General features: G+C 53.7%; 1 protein-coding gene across 1 annotated transcript; it reads right to left on the minus strand.

Moving 5' to 3' along the window:
• Positions 1 to 420: 420 nt before the first annotated feature.
• On the minus strand, positions 421 to 22,183 carry ECHDC3 (enoyl-CoA hydratase domain containing 3). The gene is made up of 6 exons (XM_047754649.1): positions 22,134 to 22,183; positions 21,675 to 22,034; positions 16,502 to 16,623; positions 14,471 to 14,568; positions 9,782 to 9,982; positions 421 to 4,057 (listed from the first exon to the last, which is right to left on the minus strand). Exons 1-6 carry the CDS (start codon positions 22,181 to 22,183, stop codon positions 3,746 to 3,748), a joined length of 1,143 nt encoding a protein of 380 aa, XP_047610605.1. The 3' UTR covers positions 421 to 3,745.
• Between the last annotated feature and the right edge of the window lie 2,343 nt (positions 22,184 to 24,526).

The following is a 24,526-nucleotide window of genomic DNA, read 5'->3' on the forward strand; positions in this document are numbered from 1 at the left end:
CACTGAGCGAGGCCAGGGATAGAATCTGTGTCCTCATGGATGCTAGTCAGATTCGTTTCCACTGCACCAGGAGGGGAACGCTGGGAAGGATCTCTTAAATGTGTAAGCAAATACTTGCAAATTGGGGCAGCGCTGAAACATCCGGGGGCAGGAATAGCAGATCCAGAAGGAAACATCACTATAAAATCAACTAGGACTCAGAAGACGGCCACGCTGGGATCATAAACCCCACAGCACCAGCTCAGCTGCACTTGGCCGCCCCGCCCCCTCCCTATCAACAGCCACCCACCCTCATCAGGGAGTGGGACTAGGTGCCCCACCACCACCACCAAGAGACAGCCAGGCGGCCAACTTCTTGGGAGGCCTCTGTTTGGGATCTGAAAAATACATCTGGGGCTCCAAAGTATGAAAGAAAAACCCTTGAAATTTCATCTTTTATTTATGGTAACAGGTCAACATCCATGAGGCTGAATTGAGCTCTTGCCTCTTAATGATTGCCAAGAAAGAATAATCATTAGTTAATCAAATATTTTTAAACAATTTAAAAGCAAATAGTCAACCTCTTTCTCTACATAGGAGAATATTTAGTGCAGGATATGGGTGTATCCTGTTTTGTGTGCTGGGTGGGAAGCACCTGGGGCCTATGAAGCCCTGAAAGCTGCTCAAGTGGGTTTTAAGAGGCACCTGAAGTGTTCAAGCCTCCCCTGCCCCTACCCCCTCCAAGCCAACAACCACGGCCCACAACCCCACCTCAAAGGCCACACTGATTCCCACTTTTAAAACACAGGTACTGCTGGAGAGACACCTGCCATTTCCACCCTAAGGCAGCAGAATCACTCAGAAATCTTTTTTAAATGCATGTTTTGGGCCCCAGAAATCGGAATCTGCAGTAGGCCTGGGGAGGGACCCCGCCAGGCAACACTAGCGCTGTGGTTTTCAGAGGATGGGGAGAGGAAAGGGGGCGCCCAGGCAGGGTTGGGGTGGCCGTCAGTTCCCACGGAGCTCTGCCCGCATAGGGTCTTCCCGTGCGAAGGTGCAGGTGTGGCCCCCGTTCTGAGTGCTCTTCTGTGTAACCAGGTGTCTGCACTGCTCGCCACCTCTCGGGCAAAAGGCCCGGCCTCTCCGTCTGGAAGAGCGTTTTCTCTGAGCAGAGCTGCCTGTTTCGGGTCTCGGTGCGAGTTTCCAGTCCCGGTTTTGTGGAGTCCGGAACGCCAGATGCAGGAGGACAAGGGGCGCACGGCGTCATGTCTGCGGGAGGGGACCTGGGTGCTGGAAGAGGCTGGTCACCTGCAGTCCCACGGCAAAGCTGGGACTTGAACTTCTGCGAAGTCGGATCCACACTCTCTCGGACCCCCGGGGTAAGCAAAGCCGTATTGCCTTGCCTCTGCCACTTCTGAGTGGCTGGCCTCTGCAGGCCGGTCATTCTGTTAGTAATCTTTTTGGTGCAGAGGGAGGAAACCAGGATAGCGGTCGGGGCACGGGACAGAGTCAGGCAGGTCCAAACCCACAGGCGGGTCTGCACGCGGCCAGTGCCTCGACTTCTCGGAGTCTCGTGTATCCCGGGGGGCAGTGAGCTACTTCTGGGGGTTGCCTGGCAGGGGTCTCAGCTCATTAAATCTCCCGACGGCCTCCACACCCACTGATGTAAAATCAGTCATTGCTCCTTCTGGTTACATTCTGTGGGGCTCAGGTGAGCCGAGCTGAGCCGAGCAGAAGCAAGTGCCCACCACACTGACCTTCTGGCCCAACTGCTGGTGCCTGGACGGCTGGGCTGAGCTCAGCAAAGCTCCCTGAGAAGGGATGGTGCAGAGGGACAGGGGAACGCCTGAGGCTTTCCGAAGGCAGCCTCGGTGTGCGGTGATGGGTGGGTTTTCTCCCAGCAGAGGAAGCAGGCACGCAAATTAACTCCCAATCTGTACCTGCCCTGGGGATGAGTTATGTGGCACTTCTGGCTGGGCGGCAGGTTATCCTTCTCGGTTCTTTTCCGCATCGGTCATTATTAGGATTTATGGCGGGTCCCTGTAGGCACGCGGGCTGGGAGGCCCTCGAGGCCTGAGATTTCCTGTGTGGGGCTGTGGTTGTGCAGCTTGCAGAGGAACTGGAAAGCCAGCTTTTGGTTTTCATTTGCCGAATGTATGCGGAGGCTTTGGTAACGTTCCCCAAAGCCCAGAGAGTTTATCACACCCTCTCCTCACCGTGGCAAAGGCCACACGGCCGCTCCCAGGGCGGGCAAACCGGAGGGCCCTGCTGGTGGCATTCTTTCTGAGCCGATCACGATGGCCCCAGTCCTGGGCAGACTGGCTTGGGACTTCAGCCAGCTGTTTATCAGCGTTATCATAGTAAAAACTCCGCAGGCGGTCGGGCAGCAGTCAGATCTGACCGTGAGCTGGCAGGGGTCTCCAGCAGGAGCACCCAGTCCAGCCCTGGGTTCTGGAGAGCTGCACGGGGCAGGAGTCGGGCAGCCGGCTTCATGGGGCACACAGAGCCTGAGCCTCACTCTCCCGGGTCTCAACCACCCCCTGTAAGCTGGAGGTGGTGGTGGGGGCGCTGGTTCCAGTGGGGCTCACTGAGGAGGTACTGTGTCCAGGGAACGCCGGCTCCCGTGATCTTTCTAGTTTCAGGCTCCTCCTTTCCAAAAAAACCCACTCTTTTCCACCTTTCTGAACTCTGGCAAAGGAAAAGAAAAAGCCAGCCTCAATAGAAACCCACTGGGTGACCTCCCTTCCGGGGGCCGCGGGCCCCAGGGATCAGAATGAGAACCACCCGGCAGACATGGCTCTCTCTCTCTGGTACTCATGGCATTTGGGCCAAATTCTCCTCATAGGTGTTTTGTTTGTTTGTTTGTTTGTTTTTTAAAAAAAAGCCTTAAAAACTGATCAGCCCCAGGTGTGAGCTGGTGGACACGAGATTGCGGGCATTTCTGGGACCTAATTGGACCGGAAGCGAGAAAGCAAGATACTCGCTGTCAGGGATCTCGGGTGTCTGCTGCTAGTTTGGATTCTCTGCCAGAAGCTGAGCAGGGATGCAAGTGTGTCCAGAGCAGGTGACTCTTTGTGGCTGGAAGGGGTTGCTCCGTGTTCCTCCCTCCTCCCCCGGAGCCTCTGTCCTCAGGTTCAGCCCAGGGTCCGGGCCCGGGAGGGACCCTCCCACCTGGATGTCGGTCGGTACAGGCATCGAAGGCTTCACTGACGTCCTTCTCTCCGCCAGCTTACAGTCTCTCTAAGTAGGTCATCTTTAAAAGTCACGCAAGATTATCCCAAAGCCACAGGCAGGGTTCCTTCTCGATAGAATCCAGGTGATTTTCAGAGCGGAGGTCTGAGGCCTTTGCCCTGTCCTGGGCACGGGCGCTGCCTCCACCTTGGGAGCCTCCTGTCGCTGAGGCAGCCCGAGCCCTTCCATTTGGCCGCACATCACCACCACCTCCTCCCCTGGGGGTGTCCCCTTGGCCACGGTCGTGGGTGGGAGCACCTCGCCCCCTCTTCCTCAGGCAGCTGGCTCAGCAGAGGTGCCCAGGGCCCTTCCCCTAAGGCAGCCCCGGACTCTGCAGCCACCCTCTCCCCAGGCAGTCGCGGCCCTCCGTACGGACCACGGGCACCCACAGCATCACCAAGGCTGTAAGGCAGGCAGACCGTGACAGTCACAAGGCAGCAGTGGCGGCGGTTGGGGGTCAGAAGGCAGCGAGGGGGAGGGGTCCTGAGCACCACGCTCTGGGCTCAGGGGCTCCCAGCTCCCCTGATGAGGCTGCTCAGTGTGACCAGACAGGGTCCCTCTTTTGGAGGAAGGCCTGGATCCCCTCCTGCGCGTCAGGCAGGCCCAGGTTGTCCACCATGGTCTGGGAGGCCAGGTGGTAGGCCGTCCTGAGGTCCTGGGCCAGCTGCCTGTAGAAGGCGGCTTTGCCCAGCGACAGCACGGGCCGGCTCAGCGAGGCCACCTTCCTCGCTATCCGCATGGTCTCCTCCTCCAGCCGCTCCTCGGGCACCACCCGGCTCAGCAGCCCGTGGAGCAGGGCCTCCTGCGCAGACATGGGCTCCCCGGTGAAGAGCATCTCTAAGGCCACCTGCAGGAGAGACGGGGGTTCTCAGGGCTGTCCTGGGACCCAGTGCCCCCCGAGCACCTCCCACCCAGTTCACTCTGCAGAGACTCGACTCATGGGTATCTGGACTCCCGACAGCCTGTGGAATAGTTACTGATGAGTGATTTAAGAAATGGATGGATGGGAGCTCCCGTCGTAGCTCGGCAGGTTAAGAACCTGACTAGTATCCACGACGAGGTGGGTTCAGTCCCTGGCTTCACTCAGTGGGTCAAGGATCTGGTGTTGCCGTGAGCTGTGGTGTAGGTCGCAGATGTGGCTCGGATCTGGCGTTGCTGTGGCTGTGGTGTAGGCCGGCAGGTGTAGCTCTGATTTGACCCCTGTCCTGGGAACCTCCATATGCCGTGGGTGTGGCCTTGAAAAAAAAGAAAAAAAGGAAGTAGATCGATGGAGGCCAGCAGTGCGGCAGAAGTGATGCCGCAGTCTTCAGAGGCTGGGTCAGGTGACATGTGTCTAGTGGCCTTGGAGGCCTGCGCCGTGCTGTGAGGAGGCCCAGGCCACACCTCGGGCTGTGCTGTGTGTGCCGCTGACCCGCTGCTGAGAGGCGGCCTCAACAGGCAGATGTGGGAGTGAACAAGCCCTCAGATGACTGTCCCCAGCAGTCACTCTCCTGTGCTCGGCTCTTCCCGGCTGAGACCATGGGCACTTTCCTCCCTGAGCCCTGTCCACGTTGCAGGTTCACGAGCTGAACAAATGCCTGTTGCTGTTTGGAGCCACTGAGCTGGGGGTGGTCGTGCGGTCCTGGATGCCGGGCTACTGCATGTGACCTTGGGAGTCGCTAGCGTTCAGATCATGGACTCGTAACCTAAGCCCTCTTCCCTCTTTTGGACCAGCCCAGTTTCCCGTGTGCGGGGCTGTCCTGTGCTCTGTAGGATGTTTGTGGCCTCTCTGATCTCTTGTCTACTGGTGCCAGCAGTGCCCCTGCCCATCTTGGGACTACTGAGGCATCGCCAATGTTGCTCCGCGGTGGAAGCGACTGACTGAGGGGGTTTTGTCCCTCATGAGACGAGACCGCATCATCCAGGGCCTGGACTGTGGCAGAGAAGGAGGGGCCAGGAGGCAGGGCGGAGGCCTCCTGCCACCGCGGCACAGATGTGACACAAGTGGAGGGACCAGGGGCAAGGTGACGTTAGCCCTGTTTTCTTCTCTGCACAGTTCGGGAGAGGACTTAAGCCCCCATGCTGCCCCTTTGGACACTTCATGGTGACCTGTTGGAGGCAGTGGCAATAGCTGTCCGTGGGTCACTTCAGGGACGATGCTGTAGCTGCCCAGACACAGCATCGTCACTGCGAGGCATGTCTGAAGCACCTGTTTGAACGTGGAGCTAAAAACTGGTGCCACCGGTTAGGGCTGTTCAGTAAGATGTCACTGAACACTCCCAGTGAGGCCCAGCACAGGGCAGAGGACGGGGGTCCAATCTGGGGGAGCGGCAAGGGAACCCCCAGCGTCGCCCCCTGTCCTGGGCGCTGGGTTTCTGGCCGGCCTTCCGCTTCCTGCGCGATCCCGGCCAGTTCACACCCGACTCTGGCCTCAGCACCCTTATCTGCCTGGTGGGTTAAGGCTATTTCGCGCTATCCCGATTCACAGGGTTTGAACCCGGCAGAACAGATAACAGAGGCACTCCCTGAGAAAAAGAAAGCCTATTTCATAGCGAACCAGCGCGATCTTGACTTGCTGTTGAGTTTCCCCTGAACCTTCAGGTGGGAGAAGACGATGCCTCCTCTCGCCCTTGCCCGTAACTAACCTAGAACGCCTTACAGGGTGGCGCCTCCTCGGCCCTAACACAAGGCTGTGATTTTACACTTCCTCTTCCTGGAGTATGTGCAGTAAAGCCACACGTGCTTGCGGCCCAGCCTGGCCCCCGAGGCTGACCCCTGGAGTCGGCTGTCCCCTGGAGAGTCTAATCCCAGACTGGCCACTTACTAACCACCGGACCTTCAGGGGGCAGTTTAATCCCTCCGAGTCTGTTTCCTCAGCATCCGAAAACCCGGGAGTAAAGACCCCTTTCTCCTGCAGAACTGTGAAGGTTCCAGAAATCTGTGTAAAACTTACACCTCAGAGCTGGGCACTCAGAAGGCGCCCAATAAATGCAGTGACTGTTCCTAACAGGCTTTTTCTCCTGTAAATCTGTAATGGTCTCCAGCCTTGGCTTTAAGTATCATGGCCCCAATTATGCAAAGCAGAGGGGTCTCTGGGATCCCTCAAGTTTCCTGCAGGCCAGGAACTGGCTGGTGGCGGTCAGCCTTTGGCCTGGGCTGGCTTAGCTGGGAATCGTGCGGTCAGTCACCGAGACCCCAGGCCCCTGTGAGGGGGCCTGTTGAGCTACATGCCACTGATGGGGCTGCCTGTGGCACGTTAACCCGTTAACATGCAGATTTTGACGCGGTCGCCACTGGGGGTGGGGGGTGCCGCTGAGACCCCCGTTTCCCAGGCTCCCTGGTGACCTGCAAACAGCCCGGGTTCCAAGGCTTTCACTTAACACGATGTGCAGCTTGGAGGTTCTACTCTGACCTCGTCAGAGGATGAGGAGCTCGGATTCCCCAGATGCACAGTTGCTGTGGGTGAACAGGGGGAATACGACTGCCTCTGGTCTTGCGGGTACCTGCTGCTGGAGGGGCTGGGCAAAGCCAGGTCTGGGAAGGGAGTAGCTGTGCCGGGCAGGTTGTTTATTTGGTGCCATGAAGTTGCATATTTAAGTCACACTGGGGGACGGGGGTACTTTCCACTTTTCATGCCTGGGCTCAGGTTTCCTGGCCACCATTTCTGGTCCCAGTAAACAAAAGGCAGCATTCTGGGCACAGCTGAGCAGTTCCCCATAGTGACCAGCAGAGGGCACTAGTGACCCACTCATGCAGCCTTAGCTGGTGTGAGGGGCGGTGCTTCTGGACCAGGCCTGTTTCCAAAGGCACCTGCTTGGAGTTTTTGTTTTTTATATTCTTTTTTGAAATTCCTTTCCATTATGGATTATCCAAGGATATTGGACATAGTCCCCTGTGCTGTACAGTAGGACCTCATTGCTTATCCGTTCTAAATGTAATAGTTTGCATCTACTAACCGCAAACTCCCAGGCCATCCCTCCCCCTCGCCCCTCCCCGCTTGGCAACCACAAGTCTGTTCTCTATGTGAGTCTGTTTCTGTTTTGCAGATAGGTTTGTTTGTGTCATATTATAGATTTCACATGTAAGTGATAGCACATGGTATTTATCTTTCTGATTTAACATGATAATCTCTAGTTGTATCCATGCTGCTGTGAATGGCATTATTTCATTCTTTATGGCTGAGCAGGATTCCACTGGGTATATGCACACCTTCTTAATCCATTTGTCTGTCAGTGGACATTTGGGTTGCTTCCATGTCTTGGCTATTGTGAATAGTGCTGCTACGAACATCTGGGTACATGTGCCTTTTTGAATTAGTTTTGTCTGGATGTATGTCCAGGAGTGGGACTGCTGGATCATATGGTGGTTCTATATTTAGTTTTTAAGGAACCTCCATACTGTTCTCCATAGTGGTTGAACCAGTTTACACTCCCACCAACAGAGAAGGAGGGTTCGCTTCTCTCCACACGCTCTTCGGTGTTTGTTATTTGTAGATTTATTATTTATTATTTGTAGATGGCCATTCTGACTGGAGTGAGGTGGTACCTCCTGGCAGTTTTGATTTGCATTGCTCTAATAATTACTGATGCTGAGCATCTTTTCTCACAAAGGCACCTGCTGGTTTTGCTTCTGGGTGGATGCCCAGGGACAGGTGCCCGTTACCCACACACGGTGGGGGAGGGCGTGTATGTGCATGTGTCCCTGTAGGTGCCACCAAGCACTAACTGTTGTGTCCTGGTTGGGTTTAGATTTTTGTGAATCCTTAGTTTTCCACCTAGTGGGAGCCTTGCAGGTGAGATTTAGGCGAATGGTTCTGAGAACTGGGCTTCCTGGGAATTTAAGGCCTGTTTTGTCACATTTCTCCCCTATTTCTTCTCGAAAATGAATTTTAAAATGGACACGTGATACAATGTGTAAGTTCCTAGGACTCAGTTATAAGCCTTGATTTTAAAAATTTGTTTTGAGAAAGAATAGATTCTTGTCCTGACAGGAGGGCTGATTAACGGTTTCAAATGCCTTAACATGGAACCTTCCAGAATGTCATCAAGTATTCAAGATGAGCAGAGGGCAGGCAGGCCAAGCAGCCAGCCACCTTTAACGTGCAAAAGGCCTTGAGGTTTGCACCGTTATGAGAGAGTTGATTCACAAAGTTATTGCCAGATCTTATGATACATTTAACGTCCTGGCACTGAGTAAGGCTTAAGAGTAATGTGCTGAATGAATAGATAACATCTAAGGTAAATGTATATCCTGACAGGATCCAGACACCCCAAGTCTTAGGACAGTGGAGCAAGCTACTGTGTTTTGAGGGTCACCATTTCCAACGGGGAGCCCACGTTCAGCTGGTTCTCATAAGTGTGCATGTTTGTAGGTGTCTGTTGTCAGAATTTCCTCATAAGGAGTTCCCGTCGTGGCGCAGTGGTTAAGGAATCCGACTAGGAACCATGAGGTTGCGGGTTCTGTCCCTGGCCTTGCTCAGTGGGTTAACGATCCGGCGTTGCCATGAGCTGTGGTGTAGGTTGCAGACGCGGCTAGGATCCCGCGTTGCTGTGGCTCTGGCGCAGGCCAGTGGCCACAGCTCCGATTTGACCCCTAGCCTGGGAACCTCCATATGCCGCGGGAGCGGCCCAAGAAATAGCAAAAAAAAAAAAGACAAAAAAAAAATTTCCTCATAAGCACACGTTTCCGTAGAAACTAATGAGGAGGCATTAAAAGCAGGTGTGCTTCCCTGAACCCCTGAGTCTGGCGGCTTGATTGCCCTTGGGTCTCGTTTCTTTTGTGCCTTAGGTGTTTGAGCAATTGCTAATTTTCCTAGTTGATGCTACAATGGATGGAATATTCTAGAAAGCACTTTAGGTTCCCGATTTGGTATAACTTTGCCCCCCACTTTAAAAACAGATTTCCAACTGAGAAGGAGGATGTATTTTTCTAGAACAAGGCAACAATTGGTTTCCACTTAGGAGATGTTCAGGAAACATTCTTTGCTGATGAAGGAGGGAACTTGGTGAGGAAAACGGAACACACTCTGGTTAACAACCACACGACCCTGGCGACGGCACCTGCTGGGGTCGATTCAACACCCCTGTGCAGGATATTCCTACAACCACCAGAAACCTGACACACTCAGGGTATCAGCTCCTTGCAGTCTGTTCTGGAACGAGACAGACTGTTGGCAAATAGTTAAGCCAGTGACACAGTGTCCTGGCCCCTTGATGCTGGCATATGTCACCATGCTCTTGTATCTCACGGGCAACAAAGCGGTGTCTCAATTACATTCCAAATAAGATTGCAACAAACAAACAAACAAACTGTGTGCCTTTATGAAAACAAAGCAAAATCTCAAAGCCTACCCAGCTGGACTGAGGGTCGGGCAAGAGTGAAACGCAGTGATTTCCAAATGGAAGGCCACTGCGGGAAGCAAAAGAGGAGCAGGCCATTCCCTCCCAACACAAGACATTAGCGCATCCAGCCAGCTCTGCTGTGGGCAGAACGTCCTGAATCAAATGGTACTTTCAACAAGAAAGTTCTGGAACCGACCGTCATGGGTACTGGAGGACCACAACTATCGAGGGGTTGCAGGGGATTCAGTTACCTTTCTCGGCAGCGCTCTCCCCACGGCCACCCCAGGGGTCGAGCAGAAAAGCCCGATGGTCACGCCTGGTGTGGCAAAGGAGGACTTGTCACTTGCCACGGCAATGTCACAGCTGGCCACCAGCTGACAGCCGGCAGCGGTGGCCAAGCCGTTCACCATGGCAATGATGGGGACCGGGTGGTTCTGGATCAGCATCATGACCTAAGGAGCAAGCACATCGTTTTACGTGACTTTACCATTTTCAGGGCCCTTTGCATAGACATCCCTGTGTCAGATTCAATGACAAGATGCAAAGTGAACTAACTGGCATTAAAATAGCGCCTGTGAGCCAGGCTGTACCACTGGGTCTTCCTGAGGTCCCGGAGGAAGGAACCAGGACATCAAGGCTCATGGAGGAAGGGACCCCCTAAGGCCACCGGGTCGAGGGTGGCTGTAGGGTCCGAGTCGCCTCCGTCTGATGCCAGGCCCCTGGTCTGTCCACCCAGCACATCTGCGAGGATGTTTCCTCAGCTGCTCCCCGAGTAACCCTGCAGGAGGCAAGGGCTGCCCTGACCTCTGGGGACCAAGCGGTTCTGTTCCGATGGCGCCTGCGTGCAGCTCTCCCATTAAGAGTCTGCAAACTGGTGTTGGGTCCTCCTTGAAAAATGAAGGTGGGCAGGGGCCTGGGAGGCAATTTCCTTAGTAATCACGTCTCCAGTTACCACCACGGTTACTCTCTCAGTTCTGTTAAAATGGGGGGGGGGACCCCCCGCTGTCATCAAAATAAACACAGTTCCTAAGACAGAGCCACCTGCACGGAGGGGGGAGTCAGGAACTGGCTTGTGTGAGACCCCCTCCCCCACGTCTCTACAACTTTAACTTATTTTTTTGCAGCTGATGAAATAACTTGGCTGATTTCTCCATTTTTGTCCCTGACACGCTAAACAGATTGTGTTGCTATGGTAACTCTGGTGTAGAAATGGTTGCCCTTGACTCCGGTGGGAGGGAGGTGGGGGGCGGGGAAGGGGGACCTGCATCTGGGCCTCGCCTCCTGCGAGGCGACTCCAAGAAAAACGACCTTCAGGGATTCCAAGATTTGGCCTGAGAAACTCACCTTCTGTGCTCATGAACCTTTGATGTTGCCAGCTTTATTACAAAATGACCAGTTACATACCTAAGGATATCATAGTCTTGACTTTCAGTACATGCTAATGACCTTCCCCCGGAAAATTCACACGGATGTACCCGCGCCCCAAACTGCTGGTGGGCTTAGGGGTGCGTGCGTGTGGGTGAGGAGGGGGTGGTGAGGACTGCTTCTCGGGGGGCTGCAGGAGCAAAAGCAGAGGATGCCCAGAGCGTCTGAGGTCTTATTGCGGAGGCAGAAAAGATCGTTTCAGCTCTAAGTGTCATCTGTCACCCCATCAACCCAAGGTCTGAAAAGTCAGGTGGCTGTGGCTTGGGTTGCACAGTCTGTCCCCTGTCTGTCACCCGGGAAGGGCTGGTGGGAAAGACTCAGGCAATCCCGTGAATCACCCACATTAGCGCTATCCACACCTTCCATCCTGGAATACTGTTCTTAAGAGAGAATCTGAAACAGGGCAACAAGCTGCCTGCACGAAGACGTTCGCCAAGTCATTACTTCATAAGAGTAAAAACTACAAATAATGTCACTATATAAAAATAAGTAAATGGGCCGTGGGAACTAAATTGTATCCATGCCATGGAATGCCGCATTCTCATTCCAATGACATTTTCCAGGAGAAGCATCAGCAGGTCTGGGGCGAGGCTGCTGGGGGCTGACACCCTGTCTACCGCTAATGTGCTGCCTATCCCTCAGTCTTCACGTCTGTAAAATGGGTATGATTATAGTAGCATCCTTCCAGAACATGAGGTTTACATGCGGTAACATGTCTAACGTTCTCAGAATATTACCCGGCACACAGCATTCAATGCTATAATCATATTATACAATTATACTGTATAATAGCACCCATGCAGAATTATTCAAACAAATGGGTATACCTGGCAAAGGCTTCAAAAGAAATATATAAAATATTAATTACAGTTCTCTCTGGATAGTATGATCATGGCATAGTATCAGTAATTTATTTGTCTTCCTTCTAGATTTTCCAAATTTTCTGTCATAAGTATGATTACTTTTATAATTAAAAAATATTTTCAATAACATTGGCGAGCGATTCAGAAAAGACAGAGGAGGAGTTCCTATCATGGCTCAGTGGAAACGAATCTAACACCCATGAGGACGCATGTTCGATCCCTGGCCTCGCTCAGTGGGTTAAGGATCTGGCGTTGCTGTGGCTGTGGTGTAGGCCAGCAGCGACAGCTCCGATTTGACCTCTAGCCTGGAACCTCCACATGCTGCAGATGTGGCCTTAAAAAAGATGAAAGAAAGAAAAGGAAGGAAGGAAGGAGGGAAGGAAAAGACAGGGGAAACCTAGCTAACACACAAGCTGGGTCACCAATCCCTTGATCATCACGAATGATCATTCCTCCAGTTCACCTGAACTCAGTACATGTTTTGGTCCTGGCTGCTCCAAAGTGGGACATAAATTTAACCGCCCCAGCCTCACTGACCACATCTGGGAGGGTCCCACGTTGGTTCCCAAAGCCAGCGGCCTTGTCCCGCTTGTCAGTGGGTGTGAGGAGGAGGGAAGACTCTTTCTGGACCAGGGTTTCACCTTCAAGCTTGAACAGGACGAAAGAAGAGAGAGGGGGCTGGTCTCCAGTGGAGGCCCTGCTCAGCCTGCAGAAGGCGCCCCCTTCCTGACCTGCAAACAATCAACCATCACGTCGTCCTTGCGTAGGGTCCGAATCTGCTATAGCTTTCAGATGCGGAGCCAGTCCAGAACTCGCTTCCTTTCCACCATCGCCTGATCTCGTGTGTGAACTGGACGGGGACCCGTCTAGCTCATCCCGCCCCAGTCTGCCTGCTGAGCACCCTTGGCACCGACATCCTGCCCGAGGTCACGGCGCTCCTGTTTACCAGGGCAACCTGGTCTTCTCGGACAAAGTATTAAAGAAATCAATGCATGTTCCCTCCTACGTTACTACGGCAGGGCAAGGTGCTGTTTGCGTCTTTTTATGTGACCTGGAGGTATCCATGGGGTGGAAGCTTCCAGGAAACCTGGCATTTGTTCTTGGAAGGAGCTCGGCTCCCCTGTGGGCCTTTGCTAACCGTTCAGATCTCGGGTCACGAAGACGGCACGCACAGCGATCAAAGCGGGCCTTCAGGGAGGATTGAAGGGGCTCTGCTGGTTCTCTTTGATGATTTTATATTTTGACCAAACTTGTAGAAAAATAACTTTTAAAGCACCAAGTCCTGGCAAACACAAGAGCGGGATGTCCCCTAAACATCACTCGTGGGAAACAAAGGACCAAGTCTAGGCTCTGGCTTGCTTCCGCTGCTCCGTGAAGTCAGGTCAGTCCTCCACGAAAGGAGACGACGAGAACCTGCTCTCCTTAGGGGCTGCTGGAAGGGCAAGGAACGCAAGAATGTACCCCGATCACTTCCTGTTCCCCTCTCCGATGCTCGCCTCTGTCTGGGGGATGTTGAAGGTATTTGTCGGTATTTGCGAATCATTAATGACCCAAGAGATGAGCGAGGAACTCGGTGTATGACGGAGAAGTCAGGGGCAGTGACTTAGGGTCAGGTTATGGAACTGCTCGCTCTGTCTTCCTTCTCAACTACCTTTCCAGTTTCAGGCTCGCTGGAGATGCTTTGTTCCTTCTATTTCCCTCAATATCTCGCAAGTATTATGCTTATAGCAGGTGCTCCACAAATACTTATTAAATGAACGATGTGTGACTTAACGTTGGATTCTGTATTCAACCTTTGATTATCCAGGTTGATCTGATACATTTACGAGTCGTCCCAAACGTAGCTTCTTCCTCTTCTGTATCCGTGGTCCCTTCCTCTCCGTAGTATGGTTAGAGAGACAGAAGGGGAGAAGAGGTGAAAAATGAAGAGGCTGATTTTCCTACTTGGAGGCAGTGGTTATAAAAGTTAGTTGAAAGAAGGGTTCGAAGATAATTTTAGGAGTTCCCACTGTGGCTCAGCAGGTTAAGAACATGACATAATGTCTGTGAGGATGCAGGTTTGATCCCTGGCCGTGCTCAGTGGGTTAAGGATCTGGCGTGCACAAGCTATGGCACAGGTCCCAGGTGCGGCTCGGATCTGGCATGGCTGTGGCTGTGGCTGTGGCTGTGGTGTAGGCAGGCAGTTGCAGCTCTGATTCAGCCTCTAGCCTGGGCATTTCCATATGCCTCAGGTATGGCCTTAAAAAAAAAAAGAAAATAATTTTAAAAACCACTGATGTTGTGAATGCTCTCTTTCCCATTGACAGAGTTGTTTAAGCTTAAAATTAAAAATTTTTAATCTTCTTAGTTCTACCCTTTACCTCTTAAGACCCGGAGACCAAGACACACCCCCACCAGGTAGAGACAGCAACTCAGCATATGCTTTAGTTTCTTTGGCCTGCGACAAGGGCAAATGCAAACCACGGCACTTCCAAAGTCTAAAGCACACAGTTGCTTGGATGCAGGGTTCGCCAACGACCGCAGAGGTTTGAGTCGTTCTGCAGGGTTCCGTCTCACAGCAAAAAAGCTTAGCTGTAAACCAGAAGCCTAATCCGATATTGAGCAGAGTTCTGGTGCTCGGGCTGGCCATGTCGACCGCCCCCCCCAGCTTACCTCAGAACAGGCTCGAAATACTTCAGCATGATAATCCGGGCCTTGCTCCGCCGTCAGTTCCTTTAAATCATGCCCAGAGGAAAACACAGGCCCCTCGGCTGCAAGGGTTTCCAGGCGAGGAAAGAAAAGACAAAGACGTGAGGAGTCAGAGCTGGGACGGCCCCTTCCTCATCCACCGGCTCACCATCGGGAGTGGCCAGGCCAGTGGCTGCTCAGAGAAAGTGGACGGCCTGATTTTGATCAGAAGGCCTCCCGTTCGCTGGAAAAGCGACGGCCAGTGTTTTGGGATGACAAGGCAGGCTGAGGTGTCTGTCCTCTAAAAGGTCCCTGGTGGAAACCCTAGCAGACACGCCATTCCACAGGGGAGAAGGCCCGCAGCCGAGGTGACTGCTCTTTTTTCAGACCTGAACCTCTGGCCTCACCCTTTCATCTTTGGACTCGGCCTGGCCTGAGTATACCGGCCCCCTGTGACCCACCAGGCCCTCAGCGGTGCCTCTGTCTTTTAGTCCACAGACGGCAGCCCCCACAGGGCTGGAATCAGGAAGGTCAGAGCCCGAAGGGAGTCCCTTTGCTTTGTGAACGAGGGATGTGAGGGTGTGGTCTTGCTGTCACCGTTGCTGTCGTTAACAACTAGCACAAAACGCAGTTCCACTGGGGAGCTGATGTTTCCTATTTTCTTTTGCTGCGGTGGCTCCGAAAGGCAGAAGTGCTCCCTTTCGACGGGGAGCTGTCTTTTGGAAGCGAGCTACCTCCGCATTCAGCTCACACCCCTCTGGCTGCGGACCTCTTCTGGTTCCGCTTCTTTTCCCTTCACCACATAAAACAGTTGAAAATGCATATTCAACCACGGATAAGGTCCCAATCTCCAGAAACACTGATCCTTAATCTTAAAAAAAGCATCACAGAGCACCCTCTGCATCATGCGTCTGTGGATACTTTAAGATACTGACATTGGGAGCTCTCACTGTGGCTCAGCAGGTTAAGAACCCGACTAGTATCCATGAGGATGAGGGTTTGATCCCTGGCCTTGCTCAGGGGGTTAAGGATCTGCCGCTGCCTCAAGCTGTGGCACAGGTCACAGATACAGCTCAGATCTGGCGTTGCTGTGACTGTGTTGAAAGCTGGCAGCGGTAGCTCTGATTCAACCCCAGGCCTGGGAGCTTCCAATGTGCCGGGGGTGTGGCCCTAAAAAGGAAAAAAAATACTGATGTTGCTGTTATTTATGCCATTGTCATCACCACCAAACACTATAGTAAGAATTGTCATTAGAAAAAGAGCAAGGAAAGAAAGGGCAAAATACGGCACATTTTCTGGTACCGTTGAAGAAGGCGGCAAGCCTCGGGTAAAGCTTGGTAAGAACTGCAAGACAAACCAATCAGATGCTCTAGCAGTCAGGTACAGGTCCCAGCCAAGGACGCAGTCTATCAAAAGAACTGGTGATTAAACCCATCGTATAAGGTCCAGGAGGAAATCCATTCTCCGATTTTGATGGGAAAAAACTAGCATTACCGCATGTGGCCATGTTTCACATCCAACAAAAAGGGAAACACACGTATTTTTACTGCACAGTAATCTCTGCCATAATTTCCATGGTTAGGAGTTCCCGTTGTGGCATAGTGGAAACGAATCCAACTAGTATCCATGAGGATACGGGTTCGAGCCCTGGCCTCACTCAGTAGGTTAAGGAGCTGTGGTGCCATGAGCTGTGGTGTAGGTCACAGACACTGCTTGGATCCCGATGTGGCTGTGGCTGTGGCCAGCAGTTGCAGCTCCAACTGGCCCAGCCCCTAGCCTGGGAATTTCCATATGCTGGAAAGTTCTTAAAAAAAAAAAAAAAGAAAAGAAAAGAACTTCCAGTTAATTCTGTGAAGACCAGTTCCCGCCTCTGCACAAGGTTTCCAGAAAGAATTTCTTGTAAAGGAGCTTCAAACAGTTCTCCCCTTAAGTGAGGGAATGCCCCAGTAAGCAAAGAATTTGGAGACACCTCTTCTGGGTTCTGCAAAATACTGAGGATGGACATTGGATAAATACCTGAAATGACAATGACCTTCAGATCTCGGCTTTCGGCTTCATGAAGAAGGTCGCTTTGGAGAGATTTCAGCATCGCCAGTGACAGTGCGTTCCTTCTCTTTGGATTGTTCAGGACAATGCTCCTGGAAGAATGCATAATTACTGGGTTCTGTGCCAGTCAAAAGAAGGGAGGACCCCTGCCACTCCTCTCAATTGCGGAGCTAGTTTTAAAACCCCGGAAGAGAGAGCTGTGGGCACTTAGAGGCCATTGAGAGGGATTGTCAACTTGCTGGAGGGACAGCCAAGTCAAAACGGGGGGACCACCTGCACCCGGGTGGCCTTTTCTCCCTCATCCCTTGATTTGGTTCGCTCTTTCTCCAGCTTCGTGGTCAGAACCATCACTGCAGCAGGAAGGACAGGACAGCAGTTCCAAAATCATAGCCGCCCCAACTGAGCAGCTGCCAGGTTTTTACAAACAAAACCTTCTGGTAGTGGCAGGGGCCAGGGAAATGGGACCCACAGCGCTACCTTCAACTTAACTTCTCTCCAGGGTTCTTTGCAAAGAATCAGGTTCAGGAAGGAGCCAAGAACGAAAATCAGCCCCCAGATCCCCCCCATCCCACCCCACCCCACCCCACGGAGGAGGTAAGCAGGGTGCAGGTGCCAATATGCACACACGACAGCATCCCCACTGCGATGCTGCAGTGATTTCTGCTTCTGAGAACAGCACCGTACGCGAGGAACAAGACAGAACTACAGCAGGAGGGCTTCCCTGGCCCTGATGTCCCCGAAGCTGGCTGCTGAAGGCGCCCCACCCACTGACGGTAATAACCCGTGTTGTCATCTCACCGCCTGCACACAGAAGTGTCTTGTTTTTGCTCTTATGAGAAACGGGCGACAAGCCAGACGCCCGATGACTGTTCTGTATTTTCTGTTTCACATCCGAGTCGGCCCACACGTCTTCTGCCTTCCTCACCCTTTTTCGAATCTGAGAGTCCCGCTGCTGTGTGTCGCCTTGGACCTTCCATAAGAGCCTCTGTGCCGCTTTTTTCTGGGGAGCCACTTGGCGGACTGAATTGACTTTGGTGCAGTAAGAGTAGCTGTTTTCTGCGGAATGCCACTTCCGTTTTGCTGCCATCTTCAGGTGGCGGGTCCTTTGGTTTCTCGTGACCAGCTTCTCTACGTATAAGAGTGACTTGCAGCCGATAGGCTGATGGACCTGGAAACCTGTGTTTTGGGGGTGGTGGCGAGAGACTGCTGATCCACCTCCCAATAAAATAACGAGCGTGCTCGCTGCGACACCTACAAAGCTGCCGGCCCACTGGTGACATACGCTTAAATTACAGTCTAGGGCCTCAGGCAAAAGAGGCCAGCCCTCAAAGGCCCTCGACTGTCCCATTAATCCTTTGGCCTGAGCCTCACACAGCCAGTCAGAGAGCTTGAAATTTCGAGTTCCCTCTTCAACCCAGTGTAACCAGGTTTCTGCTCCTGTCACCCCACTGACACTGTCGCCACCGAGAATCTCCGGACTGCCAGAGCCCAATCCAATGGACCTCGTGATCACGCTCGCCTTCTGGAAGCACATGCCTCTTCTCCTGGGTTGTCGGTACTTCTCTGGCTGCTCCTCCTTCTAGCCGCCTGCTCACCCCCAACACCAGCAATCCTCAGAGCTCCCTCTTTTGCCCTCTTCTTTTCTCTACACTCCTCCCGGGCACCTTCACCATGGCCTTGGCATCAGCTACTGCCTCTGTGCTGATGACACCCTGTCTTTGCCCTACTTCAGGCCTCTCTCTGAGCTCTAGATCCACAGGTTCATCTGAATGTCCCCTAGACTCCCGTGGGCATCGTTCCCAGAGATCCAATGGCTCCTCCCCTCTTTGGTCATCTCAGAAAGCCATCCAGGACTACTGCTGCTCAACGGGTTATTGAGAATCTGAAGTTCCCGTTGTGACTCAGTGGAAAGAAATCTGGCTAGGAACCATGAGGTTGAGGGTTCAGTCCCTGGCCTCGCTCAGTGGGTTAAGGATCTGGCATTGCCATGAGCTGTGGTGAAGGTCGCAGGTGCAGCTCAGATCCTGCGTGGCTGGCTATGGTGTAGGCTGGCAGCTGTAGCTCTGATTAGACCCCTAGCCTGGGAACCTCCATGTGCCACAAGTGCAGCTCTAAAAAAAAAAAAAAAAAAAAAAAAAAAGCCAAAACAAACAAACAAACAAAAAAAAGAGAGAGAATCCATTGCTCAATTCCTCATTCAACTGGTCCTCAAACGTAGTGGATAATACCTCCTAAAAATCTTGCTTGTTTGAATTCTCCCAGTTCTTGGCATCCTGGTTAAAAATGTGGGATGTTTTGCCTGGAACTTTAACACCCCCCCTTTTTTTAGGGCCATGCTCACGAGGAGGTTCCCGGGCTAGGGGTCCAAGAGGAGCTACAGCTGCTGGCCGATGCCACAGCCACAGCAATGTAGGATCTGAGCCTTGTCTGTGACCTACACCACAGCTCATAGCAGCACCAGATCCTTAACTCACTGAGCGAGGCCAGGGATGGGACCGGCAACCTCACGGTTCCTAGTTGGATTCGTTTCTGCTGTGCCAAGACGGGAACTCCTAGCACCACCCCTCTTGACAGAGAATCTCTTTAAGAGTGAGGCCCCACCAAGGCAAGTGATAAAAGTGTAAGCTTTCCAGGAGCTCCCATTGTGGCTCAGGGGGTTAAGGACTTGCCATTTCCTCTGTGAGGATGTGGGTTCAATGCCTGGCCTTGCTCACTGGGTTAAGGATCCGGTGCTGCCACAAGCTGCAGTGCTGCTCTGGCTATGGCATAGGTTGGCAGCTGCAGTGACCCCTAGCCTGATAACCTCCATATGCCTGGGGTGTGGCCGTAAAAGAGAAAAAAAAGTGTAAGCTTTCCGTTCATGAGGCAAGAGATGGTGCCGCAGATGCCCAGGGAGCCGTCTGAAGGCCACCCTATCGCTGTAAACCCCCAGAAGGCCCATGGGGAGAGACACGGCCAGGTTCACTCAACAACTACCTGCTGAATGAGTCGACGACCAAAAAGAGCATTTCTGCTTCTCGCAGCCAGTTTCACCAACTGCTGTGGATTTTCATCTCATCCAGTTTTCCGCCGTCTCTTAAACCTGGGTGGTGAGTACCCTGAGGTGACAGGACAAGAGCGGGGACAACTTTGGAGGCGGACGGCCCTTTCTCTGACTCCAGCGTTCCTGCCTCCTGGCTGTGTGGCCTTGGACAGGCTGTCACCTCTCTGAACTCGTTTCCTCACTGCAAAGTGGGGATAACCTTCTCTTCCTGACGGGCTCTTGGAAGGGTCAGGGGGACAAGTGTGTGGTGCCTGGCACAGTGCCCAGTTCAGAGCTGGCCCTCACTACACGACAGTGTGGTCACCGAGACGAGTGGCTTTGAAAAGCGACACCCACCTAGAGCCTAACCTAGTTAGTTCTTTAACGCTGGCCTCCGGCCTGCCTTCTACTAATCAGTCCCCAGCATTTAGGGGAGGGGTCCCAGCATCCTCTTTTCTGATTCACGGGTAACGCTGGAGAACTCAACCACAGGGCCTTCTGTCGGCCACCTCCCAGGCCAGGAGTCAGGCTTCTGACTGGATGGGACCAGATTTGCAGAGGCAGAAGTGCCCATGGAAATGGGCAAGAAGGGCCCCTGCCTGGGCCTGCAGTTTGCAGAGCCCTGCTTGGGCCCTTTTCCAGGAGTGTCCCTCAGGCCAGCAAGGAGGCCCCTGGGGTGATGAGATATTGAGCCTACCTGGATTTCACAACCCTCTTCCAAACCCTGCTCCGGTCACCCGAGACCCTGGAAGTCCCTGGCCCTGCAGGGGGCACCCTTCTGCCCATGGGGTAGCCAAGAGCAGCTGTCTGTAGGGGGTGAGGGATTCAACTAGGGCTGCCCCGACCAGCTGCAGCCTGTGTGCCGAGCCCCTGGTAGAGCAGTGGGAGGGAGATTAGGGGAGGTGAGGGGGCCGAGCAGAGAGTGGGAAGGAATGAACAAAGCTGCAGGGCAGCAGCTGGCTCTCCACTGCTGTGGGGGAGCTCCCAGGAGCCTGAGGATTGTATATTTAAACACAGCCTTCCTTCCCGGTCTTTTGTTTTGTTTTGTTTTGGTTTTTTTTTTTTTTTTTTGGTCTTTTTTGTTGTTGTTGCTATTTCTTGGGCCACTCCCGCGGCATATGGAGGTTCCCAGGCTAGGGGTCCAATCGGGACTGTAGCCACTGGCCTACACCAGAGCCACAGCAACGCAGGATCCGAGCCGCGTCTGCAACCTACACCACAGCTCACGGCAACAACGGATCGTTAACCCACTGAGCAAGGGCAGGGACCGAACCCGCAACCTCATGGTTCCTAGTCGGATTAGTTAACCACTGCGACACGACGGGAACTCCCCTTCCCGGTCTTATGAAGGCCTTCCTGCTTGTCAGGGGAGAAAAAAACGTCTGGCAGTTAGCTTGATTTGTACGTTCTAAATGCTCAAACTGCCCCGTAGGCCTCCTGCTGCAGATGTCAGGGTGAGGCCCACGGGAGCCTGGGGCCCTTTTACCCAAAATCCCACCGTTCAGTTTCAAGTTTGTGTTTGTGTGTTTTTAAAAGGGTTTTAGGCTTGTTGAGCCAAAGGGCCGAGCTCCGTGCCCTGTGCCCTCTGTCCTGTTTATTTACCTGCCCCCTGCGGGCCCTTCTGGGTGAGGGCCAAGGAACAGCTCGGCTAAGCCTGGCCTCTCCTCGGAGCCAGGTCGAGTCTGGGTGGCGCAGAACCTCTATGGAAGGGCTTTCTCGGAGGCACGGCCGCGGTAGGACCACCTGCCAGGCTGCGCACGCTGAGCCCAAGTCCAGGGTTTAGAGGAAGTGCTGGCGCCCTTCGAGGCAGCCCCACTTAAATCCTCCGTGTGAGTCCAGCAGGGTCCCAAAGGCCACTGAGCCCAGGCAAGGGGCCTCTCTCAACGCTGCATCCGCGGTTCCCTCCGTGTCCGATTTCCCCGCCTGCCCCGTCGGCTGTGATGGATAAACGCGGCTCCGTGGAGGGTGGAGGTGACCGCTGACCTAAACTCCCTGGACTCCTCTCCCCTCTCTTCCGGGTCCTCTCTCCCCTCTCTTCCCGGTCCCGCCGGCCATGCCCTTGGAACAGCCCCGCACGCCCGCGGGCCGGAGGGCCAGGGCGCCCGGCAGCCCAGCACTGACCTGATGCCGTCCCGCTGCCGCGCGCTGGTGAGTCGCGGCCCCGGCTCCGGCCGCCCGACCCCAGCCGGGCCCCTGCTGCAGAAGCCGGCGGCGAGCGGAGCCCACGGGCCGCGCCGGAGCCAGCCGGGCCCCTTCGCCCCCAAGGCCCGCAAGCCCGAGGCGGCCATGGCGGCCAGTGACGCGCCTGGAGGCCGGACGCCGCCGAGCTCGACGCCGAGGGCCGCGGGCTGGCGCTCGGAGAGGCGTGGGTGAGAATTTCGGGCCGCTGAGCTACGACAGCTCGGGGTCACCGGCGAAACCGGTCGGGGATCGCAGGCCCAGGCTTTGATCCGACTCTTCTCCCAGGCCGGACCCCGCCTCCGTCACCCCCGCCACGCCCCCCCGCCCCCCTTATGTCACCCCCCCCCGCCCCCAGCCTCTCAACCTGCTCCTAACCCCGCCCATAACCCCGCCCCTCACCCCCCGCCTCCGCGCCCTCCATTGCCCGCCTCCGGGGCCGCCTCCGACATCCCGACACCGCCCCTGACCCCTCCCCACCCCCAGGAGTTGAGGGGCGGGGCCGGGGTGGAAGACTGTAAACCCGAGGGCGCCCTCTGCGCTTTGTTTGCCTTGGCAAGGCCAGACAAAGAGGGTTTAAGGGAGGCGAGGAGTGGGTGCGCTTGTTCCTTTTTGCTGCGACGTTAAGAACAGAGCGGTCTGCCTAGATTAGAAGAAAAATCACTGTCATCGGGCAGCGAACGATGTGCGCTCTGGACTCCACTGTTTTACAAATTAATCTGTGCCACCCATCCCATCCCAGGCCATGCAGGGGTCCCGGGTCACTCCGTGAGCTGTATGTATCCCACGCAGGCGTTGACTTTAGAATGCTTTGTGTCTTCTCTTAGCCAGAACCCGTTGGACGTATATCTGCACCTTGCGTTTTTTCAGTGCACCCAGGAAGGGAAGGGAGGCCATTTTCAGGATCTAAGTGGCTGGCACCAGACAGGGCACATCCTGCAGCAGACAGGGCCCATCCTGCTGCTCCTGATACCCTCACCGTAATTCACTACTTAAACTGCTGCTTCTAGTTTTTAAATTCCCAAAGCCTGGAGATTTGCAAGACACGTGGAAAGAATGGCCCCAGAGTTATAGGGGTGACACTGTGCCCAGGACCCTCCATGAGCTTTCAAGCTGAGAAATTTTGCAAAGATAACAATTACACAAATTATGTACACAAGTGGGGCCATGGAGGATGCACAGTGGCTTAAAATAGTCACACTCTGGGTTCCTTTGAGCTAGACCCCCTTTAGCTCTCAGCTTCATCAGTGGACAGAACACTTACGTACAGAATAATACTTTGAAATATCAGTTGAGATGTCTACCACTGCTCACTCCATTTCCTTTGTCCTTGTTCTATTCAGACAGTTGGGCCAGAACTCAGAGACACATAGGGGCAATTCTTGGCATTCGATTTTCGAAAGTGCAGCCTTTGGGTTGGAAAGGACACCACCCAGGCATAACAGATTTGTGGGGGGGGGGGGGCACTGAGGAATCCAACCAAGTTCTCCAACCTGAGACCAGATTGAGTTTCCCCAGGTCTGAAGGCAAGGATAGGACACATAGAGACTTGTAGGAAAAACCAGAAGAGGGTAAGTGTTGTGGGATTTGGGGGAAGTGTTTGGTAATGCCTCCTGGAGGAGAAGTCAGACTAGTGGAAAGGCTTGTTCCTTTTCTTGGTAGAACTCCGGCCAGTCATAAGACTCTGGGTGGCATGGAATATCTGGGCAGATGGACCTGAACACCTCACAGAATTTCCCATGGACCAGTGTGATGCTGGGACAACAGACTGGCCCCTGTCCTCTGAGAGGGAATTGGGAATGCTGAGAGAGGTCTGGACCTGAGGTCAGGAGCAGAGATGACTCAGCAAGTGTTGATGGACAAGTTGAAGACAAGGTGGGCATAAGGGCATCTTGGATGGATGCTGTCGCCTGTGCCCTTCAGGTAGGCTAGAACATGCTGAGGTAACAAAAACAACTGCAAAAAAAAAAAAAAAAATTTAAGTGCCTCAAATGACAAAGCCTCATTTGGCTCTCACACCACTGGTCTCCTGCACATCACCTGAAAGCCCTGTGCTGAGTCAGCACTGTCCTTGCCTGGGAACCTGATGGAGCAGCCTCTGTCTGGAAATTGCCAGTCTCTGTGGCAGAGGAAGAAGAAGGGATGGGAGAAACATGAACTGGCACTTAAAGCGTCTTTCTGGAAACGCCACTTGCTCTTGTTTCCTTTGCCTAAGCAAGTCACACAGCCGTGCTTACCTTCAGATGTGCAAGGCAGTACAAGAGGGAAGTCTTCCGGGGCGATGATCACCACGCCTGCCCGAGCACAAAGCCTTGGTGTTAGAAACTAACTGATGCTTATTACTCAGGGATTGGGGATGGAATTCCAAATCAGCTTAGTGTCTGCCACCAGGCAGAATGAGGGTTTGTAATAGAAATAAGCTGAGAAATAAAAGGAAGTCGAATTTCTAGAACACTTGAGTTTGTGCCCTGGGATTTGTGTCTGTCCCGTCAGCCATGCCAAGAGCTACAGAAGAGACAGAACGTGCTCCCTGAGGCTGTGGGTCATGCAGGATCAAAAATTCTGATCAGAGTGACAACCGTCATGGGCCAAAGACCGCCTCCGGAGACACGCCACACTTCTGCCAAGATGACTGCCACTGGCAGAACGGGGTGGGGTGGGGTGGGGGCTTGACCAAGAGGAAATGAAGAGACGCATCTCTCCCAGCACAGGAGGTGGAGTGGAGAGAGACCTGGAGTAGAGAGTTTTGAGAGCAGGAAATAGAAGGAGCCTGAACATCACAGATAAAGATGGGA

The sequence above is a fragment of the Phacochoerus africanus genome, chromosome 12, assembly GCF_016906955.1.
Source record: "Phacochoerus africanus isolate WHEZ1 chromosome 12, ROS_Pafr_v1, whole genome shotgun sequence".
NCBI classification, from domain to species: domain Eukaryota; kingdom Metazoa; phylum Chordata; class Mammalia; order Artiodactyla; family Suidae; genus Phacochoerus; species Phacochoerus africanus.